The 13,737-nt window shown below is 42.9% G+C and overlaps 1 protein-coding gene across 2 annotated transcripts in view; it reads right to left on the bottom strand.

The window, feature by feature from the left end:
- hd (humpty dumpty) overlaps positions 1-13,737 on the bottom strand; it is a 106,683-nt gene that overhangs the window by 29,325 nt on the left and 63,621 nt on the right. For both annotated transcript variants that reach the window (XM_067124401.1, XM_067124400.1), the window contains exon 9: positions 734-934. In XM_067124401.1, coding sequence (XP_066980502.1) covers positions 734-934 — 201 coding nt within the window. The remainder of the gene's footprint in view (positions 1-733; positions 935-13,737) is intronic.

Raw genomic sequence — 13,737 nt, 5'->3', positions numbered from 1 at the left:
CATAAATGTGAGCTAATTATGCATAATGGGTTTGTGGTGAAATAAGTAAAAGCTAACTATTGAAATATGCAGACTACCAAATGCTGGAACTATAAAATCAATATATGTATACACCACAACAACAGCACTCAAAGGAAAATACAGCATAGGTTTTAATATTTTTATATTGAATAAGAATGCAAGTTAATCATAAATAGATGACATGGTCAGAAGATTTAAGCCAAAACCCAGAACTAAAACATAACACATGGAAAAAATTTACAAACAGCTGGCCATTTCTAAAAACATATGAAAATAAAAGGTACAAGTTCCATTCACTGAGGGCCGAACTTACATATTTTCATGTGGTAATCAAATACACTGTTTAAACTAAGATCATCATTATCAAGGGATTCATCAAACCATCATGGAAAAATTACATAATTATAAATTATACTGACACTTTGAAATTAAAACTCAAGTACTCCAGAAACATGTAAAATGAGAATGCAGGATTTCTCAGCAACAATATTCTATGTACTGTATGGCTAAGTCAAAACAGTGGTCATGTCAGTCATTATCATCAAGTATGTTAATGTTAGTGACTACCACTTGTGAAGCTCTCTCATTTCAGTGAATAATCAAGTACAGTACTAGGTTAGAATTAATTGTATTAAATATGGAATTACTTTAAATCCTATACCCAGTCCAAACAAATGGGGTTATACAATACCAAAAAAATAATTTGTCATACCTGTGGAGCACAGCTGTCTTCTTGACATTTATATTTTGAAAATGATTGAGTAGATATAACTGGATTGCAAGAAAAGGAAAACTCATCTAAAGCCGTACACAAAAGAGATGTCAACTGATGAATAGTGTGGGGCATAATTGGGCCCATAACTTCCATACTATAATGTGTCTCCCCATCTTGATGGACAGTGTTACCTTTGGTCTATTGTAAAAGAAAAAATAAAAATTACATATAACATAATTAATACTGTACATCAAAACTTAAGAATTATTAAAGGACTTGATTACTATTTTACTATATTTTCTACCATCATTTAAAGTCTTACAATAAGTTTAACATCAAACTCATGTACCACAGGGATTAGCAAATTATATTCTGATAACAGCATGACCTTAAATGATCTTCAGAAATATTAAAGAATGAAGAGGTTATGGATATGCAATAGTTTCTTAAGCACCACCACTATTATTAGGCAATTCAACTAGATGATAAAATAACATTACTGAATATGGTGAATTTATCTACAAATATGATTTATCTACATAACAGAAAAATGTACATCCACATTTTATCTGCAGCCCTAATGAAAATATTACTTTGCTCGTTGCCTATTAAAGTTTTCCTCCTGTTGTGTGATTGTATAACATTCCCTTCGGAAGTGCAAGAAGTTGTATGCTACTTAGAACATACATGTCCTAGACCCTAGTAACACATACCTGATAAACACCATGCTTTTCACTAGAGATGTGAAATATATTGTAATGATAGCTGGGAGAATACTAGTTAGGAATAATGTAAATATGAGAGAGAGAGAGAAAGAGAGGAATAATAATGAAAAGAGAGAGAAAGAGAGGAATAATAATGAAAAGAGAGAGAAAGAGAGGAATAATAATGAAAAGAGAAAGAGAGAGAGAGAGAGAGAGAGAGAGAGAGAGAGAGAGAGAGAGAGAGAGAGAGAGAGAGAGAGAGAGAGAGAGAGAGATTTTAAACAGATGTAACAACACTTCCTGATATGATTGGGTAGCCAAAACACGGACACGTGTTTAACCTACACAAATTAAGGAATGTTTAAACCAACTCAACTGTGAGCTTACCTGTCAACTCTCACCGGAAACTAAAGACTTAGGTGACGTCAAAAGTCCCTCCTATGGAGGAGGGAATTAATAAAACTAACCCACCCAAAAGGCATGTTGTTAGATAAGTTCTCTCTTCAAACTTGCTTTTTCAAGGTTCTTGAAAGGAAAACGCCCATCCCATCAATAGGCGGGCCATAGCTTCTGTCCTGCCCTTGTTAGACATCCTAATTGATTGGAACTTACCGGTATCTAACGACATGCCTTTTGGGTGGATTAGTTGAATTAATTCCCTCCTTCATAGGTGGGACTTTTGACATCACCTGAAGTCTTTAGTTTCCAGCGAGAGTTGACAGGTAAGCTCACAGGTGATATGGTTTAAAAATTCCTTAATAATTTGCATAGATTAAACTTGCGCCCATGTTTTGGCTACCCAATCATAACACAGGAAGTGTTGTTACTCCCTCTGCTTTGTTATTCTTTTTCACTCTCTCTCTCTCTCTTTCTCTTTTCATTATTATTCCTCTCTTTTCCTCTCTCTCTCTTTCTCTTTTCATTATTATTCCTCTCTTTCTCTCTCTCTCTCATATTTACGTTATTCCTAACTAATATTCTTACAGCTATCATTACAATATTGTGGAGTTCTACATAACATGTTTAAAGAAAAATGCTTTGTCATAGGTTAGCACAGATCTTCACATTTGCCAGCATAAGCCAACCAACCCAGTTTTCTTATATGGAATTTCATCATTAGAAGATGGAATAGAATTTCTCTACAACAAAGTTTAAATTATGGAGTACCTAGCTAGCAAGGAATATCAAAATCCAAAAAGGTAATAACATGGTAATTCATAACGGTAGCATTTTAACTGCCTGATCACTAAAATTCTTTATAAACTGTATATATACTTTACACAAATTTACCTAAACCAAAATATAAGATTTCACATCTCTGAAATACAGCTGACTATTGCAGTACACTCCCGGAACACCTGAATTACCCCTGGTCACTGACCAGCCCAAATTATATCCCCATAATTTTACCCACAAAGTGGGTAATTAACTGCCAGCATTATTGACACTACAGGCAAAATCTTGTCAAATGAGTTACCTGAAGTACCATTGACAATGCTGCTGCAAATACCGGCCAACAGAGGCCAACATCCCCAATTGTTATTTGTTCACTGTGCTGTGTGGGTGTGTCCCACATCAGGTGAACTTTTGGTCATTTAGCCCGACCTCCATTTAAAGAAATTGGATATCACATTATGACTTTGAACGTTTTCAGCGCCTTTTCTCCTGGGTTTATGCTTTATTGACTGGATTTGGAACTTCTCTCCCAGTTTTGACTTTGGATCGGTACTTTGGCCTCAATATGGCTCCGTCAGACAAGAAGACATCGCTGTCTGCTAGCGCCGCTGCTTCCACTTCGTCTACAGCTTCGACGACTGAGCCTTCTACTGCTGGAGATGCTGCCGCTCATCAGTCCTGCACATCCTGCAAGCGTAGTATGAGTACCCTCAAACACAATCAACTTTCTGTTTGTATTTTTTTTTGTAGGAAGGTTCAGTGTAGTATCAGCCAGAGATGTGACGAGCATAGGTCTTGGTCAGTAGATCAAATGGAGGATTATATGAAACAAAAATCCTTTGCCTCAAAGAGTCAAAGAGTAAGTGCAGGTCAGGACCAGCTGTACGGTTTCAATCAGTAGTTAAGGAAGCTTAGATTCAGAGTTATTCAAGAAGTTAGAGGAAAGGTTATCATCCAGTATGTCTAGCCTATTTCTAGCCTGATGAGTAAATTGACAGAGAATAGTGATAGTAATAGCATAGTTGATTCTAATCGTTCTTTTTCAGCACCCCTGCCTGTTCCAGAACCAGCCCTAACGGATGCCGGGGGTCATGGAGAAACACAAACCTCGAAGGTAGGTTCTGCCAGCCGCCCTGGCACAGAGCAGGCAGTGTTGGCAGCAGATTCCCCCCTCCCACTCAAGGCTTAAGTTCTGAGTTTGATGTAGAGTTAGGTAAGACACAGGCGAGTAGGGAAAATAGGTTAGGAAGTGTTTAGGAACAGAAGTGGATGGTGCAGTCTTCTTCGGGTTCAGGTTCGGGTTCGATTGGGGTTTCTAGTGTGACGACTTCGCCTTTGGATCCACCTTCGGTTTTAATTCCTGCTTTGAGTTCTTTACAACAGAAGGTTTCTAAGTCTGTGGTTGGTCGTTCAGATGTGGTTTTGGGTTTGTCAGGTTCTGAAGTGTTGAAGAATGCTCCTCCGTCTTCGAAGGTTCCTTTCCCTTCATTGGATGAGTTTGGTTCGTCTTTCGGTGGTGGTAATTCTGTTGACCAGGTTTTCAATTTGGCTCAATATAATGCAGAATTGTGGGGTTTGTCACAGGGTTATAGACCACTGGTTAGGCAATTTTTCAGTTTCGGGTTTTCCAATATCCATGATCACGTCTTGAAGAATTTTCCTCAGTTTGCTAATGATGTCTGTCAAGATTATCTAGGGGGAACAGAGTCAGACTAGTTTCTTTCACTAAAAACTATGGCCTCTTCTGCTTCTGAGTTTTCCTTTTTCCCCAATTTCTTCTATGCCTTCTTCCAATGTCTTTACACAATCTTCTTTATCAGGTCACTCTTTGGAGGGCTCTTCGAAGTCATCTCTCGCTCATCTTGTTTTTCTTTGCCATTAACTCAGCAGAGCAAAGAATTTTTCATTGGTTCAATCCTGTAATGCTGGAGTTTCGGCGGCTCCCTTTCTCTCTCTTCGGGACTGAGTTAAGGTGTACCTTCTTCAGCACCTTACCCAGGTCCTATAGTTTTCTCAAGCTTCTGATCTAGATGCTTCACAGGTGGTTGTGGAGTCTTCCGCAACTCCGTATTTTCATCCTTTACTGGGTTTAAAACATAATTTGTCCACCACGGTTCTTGCGGGTGCTACGGCGGTTGGTGTTTCATCTGCACCATCATTGAGTGTATTAGTGCCGATGGTGTCCTCAGCCTCTCCTTTCACTAGAGTATCTGGTAATTTTCCTTCTTCCATCCCCAATGGTTCAACAGCTCGTAGCTTGTCCTGAGGAACACCTTTGAGTACTGGACCAGTTAGTATGTTCTCCAACTGTCCAACATCGGCGGTAGATGCTCCGGTGGTTGCTCCAAGTGTGGCTTCTTTCTTTTTCTCTCCTTCTTCTACTTCTTTCTCAACTTTTCCTGCAGGTATTTCTGTTCTTTCTTCTAAGGTGTTCAAGGTGGGTTCAGCTTTAGTTCCGGGTCATCAGGGAGTTCTTCCTCCCTCTCCCTTAATCAGTGTGACTTCAGCTCCGGATACCCATCCTGGTGCGGCGTTGGTTCATCTGGCATTTGGGTGGATCGGGTGTTGCGGCCTCTCCGCTCGCAGGGATGGGCGTTTGTCGCCGAGGTGTTACATCATCATCGCTAGGTGCGACCAACTCATGAGTTTTGTCCTCGGCTTTAGTTGGTACAGGGTTTGTGCAATTGGGTTACGGTTGGCTCAGGGAAGATGGGGTCAGGTATGTCAGGTGTTGGTCTCACACATTCAGGTGTAGTGAGTTCTGGGTTATCCGGTTCAGCGCTTGCAGATGGTCAGTCTACAGTATCTCTTTTCCTGTCCCAGTTTGGTCAGACCAGTCTGACAGATACAGTGATCCCTCGTCTATCGCGGATAATGGGGACCAGAACCCCCTGCGATAAGTGAAATTCCGCGAAGTAGCATTGGCCCCTCCCTGGGGAGGCATATATATATATATAAAACACCCATGTATGAGCAACATTACATAAGCGAGGTAAGCATAAAGTGAACAGATGTACTGTACAGGTATACTATTTACAGTACCATATTTTACTTAAATATATTTACTGTACTGTACAGTACAATAATTATAAAATCTTGTACATATATTCACTCTCTCTCTCTCTCTCTCCCTCTCATATGAGACGTACATTACTGTACTGTAATTATAAAACCTTAATTATTATACATTCACTCACTCTCTCTCATACGAGACGTTAACACGTATGTTCAATACTCACCAATGACAGTAGCGTAATATCTTGAGGTGACGATGACGATGATGAGATACCTGTGCAGTTTGATGAATGTGATGATTAATTGATGACGATGATGGTGTTACTGCACAGGTATAATGAGGCCTTTACGTCAGTTCAGGAAGCGCCTCATCGTCAGATATCGGCGCTGGATCATCACCATCTTCTTCCGAAAGAGGCGAAGAAGCTCGTGGTGGCGGTGAAGAGACTTCCACTCCACTCGTAGATGCTTCAGGTTCACTCGGAGGCACTGATGGTGTAGCTGGGGTTTTTACCTTGGTGAAGAACATGGTGATTGGTAGTTGTCATTGTTTTTTCTTCTGCTGTAAAATGCCCTTGTACAAGGAATTAACCCTGTCAACACGGTTCCTAAACTCAACAGCTCGAACCATGTTGTCGTCGATTTCTTGTGCAAATTGTTGCATTGCCCTTGCCATGTTGCACAATTGTTGCAGGTTCTCCAGGGTGAGGCCACGCTCTTCAATGTCTTCGTCTTCCTCTTCTTGGCTTTCTTCTTCACTCGCAGACTTCGTCATCTCAACGAGGTCTTCATCTGTCAGTGGGTCCGAGTGGGCATCGATAAGACCGTTGACGTCATCTTCCGTCATGTCGATGAATCCTTCATCCTTGATGATGTTAGCCAACTTCACCGCCTTCTGCACCGCCGAGTGATGAATTTCGTCAGGAGTGAAGCCTTTACAATCATGAACCATGTCAGGCCATAATTTCTTCCAGGCAGCATTTATGGTCTCGGTTTTCATGTCCTTCAATGCTTGCTGGATATTACGCAAGCATGACGCAATGTCGTAGTTACGCCAGTGCTTTTTCACACTGAAGTCTTCGGTATCATCGTCAAGTGCAGCGATGAGGCCCTTCATCGTTGAACGCGTGTAGAGTGCCTTAAAGGCACGAATAACACCTTGATCCATCGGCTGGATTAAAGATGTGGTGTTAGGGGACAGAAACTCGATCTGAACCCCATCATATTCCAAGTTCTTTGCATGGCCTCCTGCACAGTCCATCACGAGAAGGACCTTAAAGGGGAGTCCCTTCTCAGCCAGATAGAGCTTCACCTGGGGAATGAAGCAATGGAGGAACCATTCGATGGTCAGGGCTTTCGTTATCCAGGCCTTAGAGTTATTCATCCAATACACGGGGAGCAGAGCCTTATTTTTGTTTTTTAAGGCCTGTGGATTTTTGGACTTATAAATAAGGCCTGGCTCAATCATAAAGCCTGCAGCATTGCCACACATGATGAGTGTGTGTGACACGGTCCTTGTGGGCCTTGAAGCCTGTCCTCTTCACTTCATCCTTGAAGAGGAATGTTCAAGAAGGCATCCTCTTCCAAAAGAGACCTGTCTCGTCCATGTTAAAGACTTGCTCAGGGAGGCAGCCGCCATCACTGATGAGTTTAGGGAACACATCCTCCACGAAACGAGCACCTTCGGTGTCAGCAGAGGCAGCCTCACCATACAAAGGCATGCTTTTGAGGCCAAACCTTTTTTGAAATTTTTCAAACCAGCCTTTGCTGGCTAAAAAGTTTTATCATAGAGAGATTTGGCCTTTGTTCTGATCATATTACTGTCCAAACTCACTTTTTTTTTCTGCAATCAGCAACCCACAAGGCTAATGCAGATTCCATTTTCACTATTCTCTTATTACGCACAGTTATCACACGTTTCGCTTCTCTATTGAAGCTTATTTCATTGCTTTTGCGGATGTTAACTTCCTCCTTCTTTATATAGCACACTGTTGATTCATTCACGCCATAATGGCGTGCTACCACGGCATAGCTTTTGCCCTCTTTTAACATGTCTAAAAGTTTGACCTTTTCACTAATGTTCATCATATTCCTCTTCCTCTTGGGCTCACTAGAGGAACCTTTTGCAGGGGCACGGCATTTAGGAGGCATTGTAAGGGCATGACAAGTTAACTTTTAACTCAACACACAACACAAAATGCGCGCGATACAGTACACTTGAGAGCGTCTACAGCACAAGAGTGGCAACGAGAGGGATCAAGCAGGGGAAGAAGCTGCGTGGTGCTGCGATGATGCGCAGCCAATCAGCTCACGGTTTACATCCAGTTGTGCTCTCATTGGTCGATCTCGCACCGGAAACCAATCACGTGCCTTGTCCGGAAAGTGCCCGTGGGTATATAAAAGCTTCCAGTCCTTGCATCGCCGGTCTCATCAAAGCCGTTCTTCTCACGTAACATGATGAAACATTGCTGTTTTCCGCGATATGGCTGCTGATATGGCGGTACTTTTCAATTTTAATTTTTCGATGAATATTTCTGAAAAATCCGCGATGCAGTGAAGCCGGCAAAGTTGAAGCGCGAAGTGGAGAGGGATCACTGTAATGCTCTTTCGAAGAAGAGGAGCCGGTACCAGATATAGGTTTTTCTCCAGCGAATGAAAGTGAGTATAAGCGGATGGTGGACTTTATCCATTCTCTCTACCCACAGTCCAGGCTCCTGAGGAACCTACACAACCAAACCAAGCAATGTTTGAATCACTGTATGCAACTAAACCAGTAGTCTCCCAAACATCAAGTAAATTGGTCTGGTTTGGCTGAGTCGAGCAGGCTTTGAGGGAGGCGAACTCTAGGTTAGCTCCTCTTATTGGGTCGGGTAGACTAGATTTAACCTTGCTTCCTAATGGGAAGGGGTTCTATAGGGTAGCGGGTAACCCTTCTGCCGGTGTCAGAGTTCCTCTCAACGAATCTGTTGAGGCTCTTCTCTCTCGGGTTCCTTCGTCAAATCGTTTGGTAGTGGTTACATCTCATGAGGTTTGTATTTTGGAGGACACTTTTCGCAGCCAGTCTGAGGCCTTGTCCCACTCTATGTGGGTGTTGTCTGGGTTGATGGGGTTTTCTTGAAAAGATGGATATACTCCCTCCAATCCTGTTCTGTTTGACATCCTCATCACTTCAATTTCGATGGGGTTGGCATACCAGGCTAACATTTTGGCTAGCTGTACTGTATAACATTCTTTGGCAAGAAGAGGAGGGACTTTCTTTAAAATCATTTTCAGGCTTACTATCCGGACATCCATAAGATAGGTATTTGAGGGCGTCTTTTGCGCCCTGCAACAGTCTTTTGAGAGAGAGGAGGATGTCCCCTCCATGATCAATTTCATGTCATCATCGTCAGCAGTAGCAGCACAGCTGGCTTTGATTCGTGTGGCTGCTCAGGGTTCAGTTGATATGGTCAGTATGACGAACTTTGTTACTTCTAACTCACATCTCCGGTGTCGGCAATTATGCATCATTGAGGGTACAGAGTGTTGAAGTATCTAGCCCTTGGCTGATCCTTGCCTCCTCTCTAGAGGAGCTAGTAAGGGCGAGGGACCTCTTATTGAATCTATGCAAGATACTAGGAATTCGCCTAAACTTTCCAAGAGTTGCCTAGTTCCAGCACAATCTATAACCTTTCAGGGATGAGGATTCTCTCTCTCCCTTTGAGGTTTTTTCCCAACCCTGGAGAGGATCCAGTCAGTCCTTCAGCAAGTAGAGGTGTTCCTGTCCAACAGGGAACAGCCAGTACCAGCTTGGAGAGCCTCTTAAGGAGAATGTCTTCTCTCTTTCTCTCTCTCTTTTAATTCCAGGGTCTCGTCTCCGGATGTGTTTCTCTTCAGATATATCTCAGGAATCGCTGGGACTTCCGCATCAAGAACGCAGTTATAGTCTGGAGTGATTCTTGCCTATCGGATCCTCTGGGGTGGTCAGTAGTGCATCTGACACCCAAAAGGTTTTTCGACTCCCCTCTTCCCAATGTTCATCTGTACTCAGATGCCTCAGATCAAGGTTGGGGAGCAACCTTGGAGAAAACCCAGGCTTCAGGCCTCTGGAGGGATCAGGAATGAGAGGAGTCATAATCTTCGGGAACTGAGGGCTATAAAGGAAGTCCTCAGGTGTTTTTCAGTGCTAGTGCACAACAGAGTAATGGCTCTGTTTTGCGACAACGTAACTACCAAGTCGTGTCTGAGAACTCAGGGGGAACAAGATCAACAGAACTCAATACTATAATGCAGAGAGTCCTGAGAAGGTGCAAAGAACAGAAAGTGTCTCTTCTTCCCCAACTTGTATCGGGTAGTCTCAACGTACTGGCCAACTCATTAACTCGCTCTCGTCAGGTATTGGGGGGGGAGAGTGGACTTTGACTCAGGAAGCAGGATGTCAGGTTCTCCAGAAGTGGCCAGCGTATGTGGACTTTTTTGCGACAAGATTAAACCATCGTCTTCCGGTTTATTTCTCACCAGTGGTGGACCCCTTGTCAGTAGGCACCGTTGCGACGTTACAAAATTGGAATCACATGCAGGTGTATGCTTTCTGCCATTCGGTCTCATTCACCAGGTAATCAGGAAATTGTGGGAGATTCACCAGGTAATCAGGAAATTGTGGGAGAGTGTCAAGACGTCTATGACTCTCGCTCCTTGCTGACCCTAACGCCCTTGGTTTCCGGAACTCCTAAAGCTCCTTACGGCAGTTCTGATATTCCTTCCCATGCGGAGATCTCAGACAACCGCATTTTCACCATTATCACCCAAACCCTTGAGTGCTGAATCTAGTTGCAAGGCGACTGCCGAGCGAGCAGCTAGACATACCAGACTGTCTAAAGCTGTGTCTAGACAGTGTTCCTTACACTTAAGGAAGTCAACCTGTAAGCTTTACCAGGTTAGCTGGACAATGTATAGAAGTTGGTGTCGTTAGGAAGGTCATTCCACCTCTAGACCTTCCATAGCCAAATAGCTGATTTTCTTTTGCTGTATTCCTTCGGAAAGCCAAGGTTCTTTCGTATTTGGCTATTGCTGACTACCGCTCAACGCTTAGCAGTACATGTAGTTTCCATCTTCCTGAAAATTTCTAGTAGTAAGATCATCCATGATTTATTACGTTCCTGTAAGATTAAACGTCCTGTCTTGTTGACTTGGCCTCCTCCATGGGATTTGTCAGAAGTTCTAATGTTAAGACAACTGACTAAGAAGGTGCTTTTTCTTACAGCTTTGACTACAGCTAGAAGGGTGGGCCAGCTTCAGGCAGTTTCTAAGCTGGTTTCCTAGTTGGGAAATGATATGCATTTGTCTCTTCTCCGGAATTTGTGGCGAAGACAGTCAGAGGTTAGCCCTCTGCCTCATTCGGTTAGGGTTCTTTGTCTGCAAGAGTTCGTCATCGGCGAACCAGCGGAGATGTTCTTTATGTCCGGTGCGAGCATTAAAAGTCTGTTAATCAAAGGTTGAGAAACACCATCCGCGTCAGCGTACATTTCTCATCTCCGCGAAATCCTTCTCATACGTGGTCAAAGAATGCAATTAGTTACTTTCTGAGGGAGATGATTTCCTAGGCTTCTCAGGGTTCTTCTTTGTCGTCTTCAAGCTCCGTATTACCCCGAGCGCTCAGTATTCGGAGTTGGCCACTTCATCTTCATTTCTAAGGAATTGTTCAGTGTCTTCTATTCTGGAGGCGGCTACTTGGAAGTCCGTCTCAATGTTTACTTCCTTTTACTTAAGAGATGTTCAGTTCACCTTGTCGGAGGGTTATTCTCTTAGTCCGTGTGTAGCGGCTAACTCTATTATCTAGGGTGCGTTCATTTAGCTGAGGTGGTATCTCTTAGTGAGGAAATTCTTAGGTTAACCAGATAGCGGAATTCCTTTTAGTCTTTAGAATCCTAGACATCAGTAATAGTATAATCACATGAAATTAGGTTTAGTACATTTTCAGTATCATCTTAGTCTTTGATAATTTCTCTATGAGAGCCCAAGGGGGTTCTCCAATAGGCTAGGCTCTTTCGTTGGTGCCGAGATACTTCTTCACTCGTCGATCGTCGATTCGTTGGGCCTTATCCGCAACCTGGATGGGTTACCCAGAGGATCAGTGGCTCAGCAAACTGCTTCATTCCCCTCCATACATGAGAGGCTCTGAATAGCCACATGGGAGGTTCATCGTACTCCTCCATACATGAGAGGCTCTGAATAGCCACGTGGGAGGTTCATCGTACTCCTCCATACATGAGAGGCTCTGAATAGCCACGAGAGGTTCATCGTACTCCTCCATACGTGAGAGGTTCTGAAGAGCCACATGGGAGGTTGACGGACCCAGACAGTACTGACCTGACTGTCGATCAAAGTACTCTCCAGTATGTCTCTTCACCAAAAGCATTGATTGATATGGTGACATACATTTACACATACATTTACACATAGTAGGTTGATAATAAGTTACCTGCTTATTCTCTGTTAACAGGTCAGGCTGAATTAGATTGATCCCACCTCCATTAAAATTTTGTTAATCGGGCTAATTCAGGTGTTCAGGGAGTGTATTGCAATATGAAGTTTTCATAATACAGTAAAACTAATATTGCAATACGCTCCTTGAACACTTGAATTAGCCCTGGTTACCCACCGCCCGAACTATCCCCATAACTTCGTTTACCCAATAATTGGGTAATTAGCTGTCAGCGTTACCAACGCTTACAGGAAATCTTGTCAAGATGAGTTCCCTGAAGTACCGTTGGCAACACTGCTACCAGTCCCAGCCGCACAAGGCCGGGTTCCCCAATTGCTTTCTGTTCGCCTTGCTGCATGGATGTTTCCTGCTTCAGGCGAATTTTTGGTTATTAGCCCGACCCCCATATACTGACCTTTTGATTTTGGATTACGACTTGGACCGGAATTTTCACCCTTTTCTCCTGGATTGATCAGTTGCTTGGCTTTGGATTTTCTCTCCTATCTGATTCTGGCTCGTTTTTGGACTCGCGAAATTAGATAAGAAGACGACTTCCTTGGACAGCACAATGGCTTCAACTTCGACTGCAACTTCGGCAACCGACACCACAACGGCTGGAGACGCTGCAACTCACCGATCGAGTACAGCTTGCAAACGAAGGATGAGTACCCTCAAACACGATAGACATTCAGTTTGTGTAACTTGTAGGAAGGTACAATGTAGCTTAACACTGAGATGTGACGAATGCAAATCATGGTCAAAGGAGCAGATGAAAGTGTATGTTAAGCATAGGAAGTCATGAGCGTCTAAGAGCAAACGTAAGGAACCAGCTGCAGATACTCAGAACTTAGATAAAGAGACTACAGAGACGGAGTTATTTAGGAAACTAGAAGATAAATTATCAGCTAGTATGACAAATTTATTTGCTAATTTTATGACCAAATTATCAGGTTTTAAAGAACAGAAGGTAGACAATAGGGAAACAGAAACTAACCGTTCTTTTTCAGCTCCCCTGCCTGTTCCAGAACCAGCCCTAACGGGTGCCGGGGGTCATGGAGAACCACAAACCTCGAAGGTAGGATCTGCCGGCCCCCCCGGCGCGGAGCAGGCAGTGTTAGTAGCAGATTTCCCCCTTTCTTCCAATAATGTAAGTCCAGAGGTGAATCTAGATTTAGGTTTGACACAGACGGATAGGGATAGTGAGGTAGCAAAAGTGTAGGGGAGAAGTTGAAGGTGCAGCCTTTTTCAGGATCAGGTGTAACTAAGGTTCCGAATCTTCAGGATCCAACAGTGTTCTTTTTCCTGCAGTCTCTTTGCAACAAAATGTTGCTAAATTTGAGGAAGATTCCAGTAGTAAGTCTTCCAGGTTGGAAGGTCAAGTTTCCCTTCCTCTTCTGTTGCCTTTTCCTTCGGGGACAGATTCTCCTTGGCTGGAGATGATTCTTTTGACAAGACATTAAATTAGCAGAATATAATGCTAATTTCTTTGGGCTTTCTAAAGGGTATAATTTTGGTAAGACAGTGTTTCAATATTAGGTTTTTCGGATATCCATGAACATGTAATAAAGAATTTCCCAGAATTCACAAATGATGTACTGCAGGATTATCAGGGGAGGACAGGAATCTGTATATTTTCTTTTCTA

This window comes from Macrobrachium rosenbergii, chromosome 22 (genome assembly GCF_040412425.1).
Source record: "Macrobrachium rosenbergii isolate ZJJX-2024 chromosome 22, ASM4041242v1, whole genome shotgun sequence".
Classification (NCBI taxonomy): Eukaryota; Metazoa; Arthropoda; class Malacostraca; order Decapoda; family Palaemonidae; genus Macrobrachium; species Macrobrachium rosenbergii.
The sequence above is the reverse complement of the archived record's forward strand: the minus strand, read 5'-3'. Positions and strand labels throughout refer to the sequence as shown.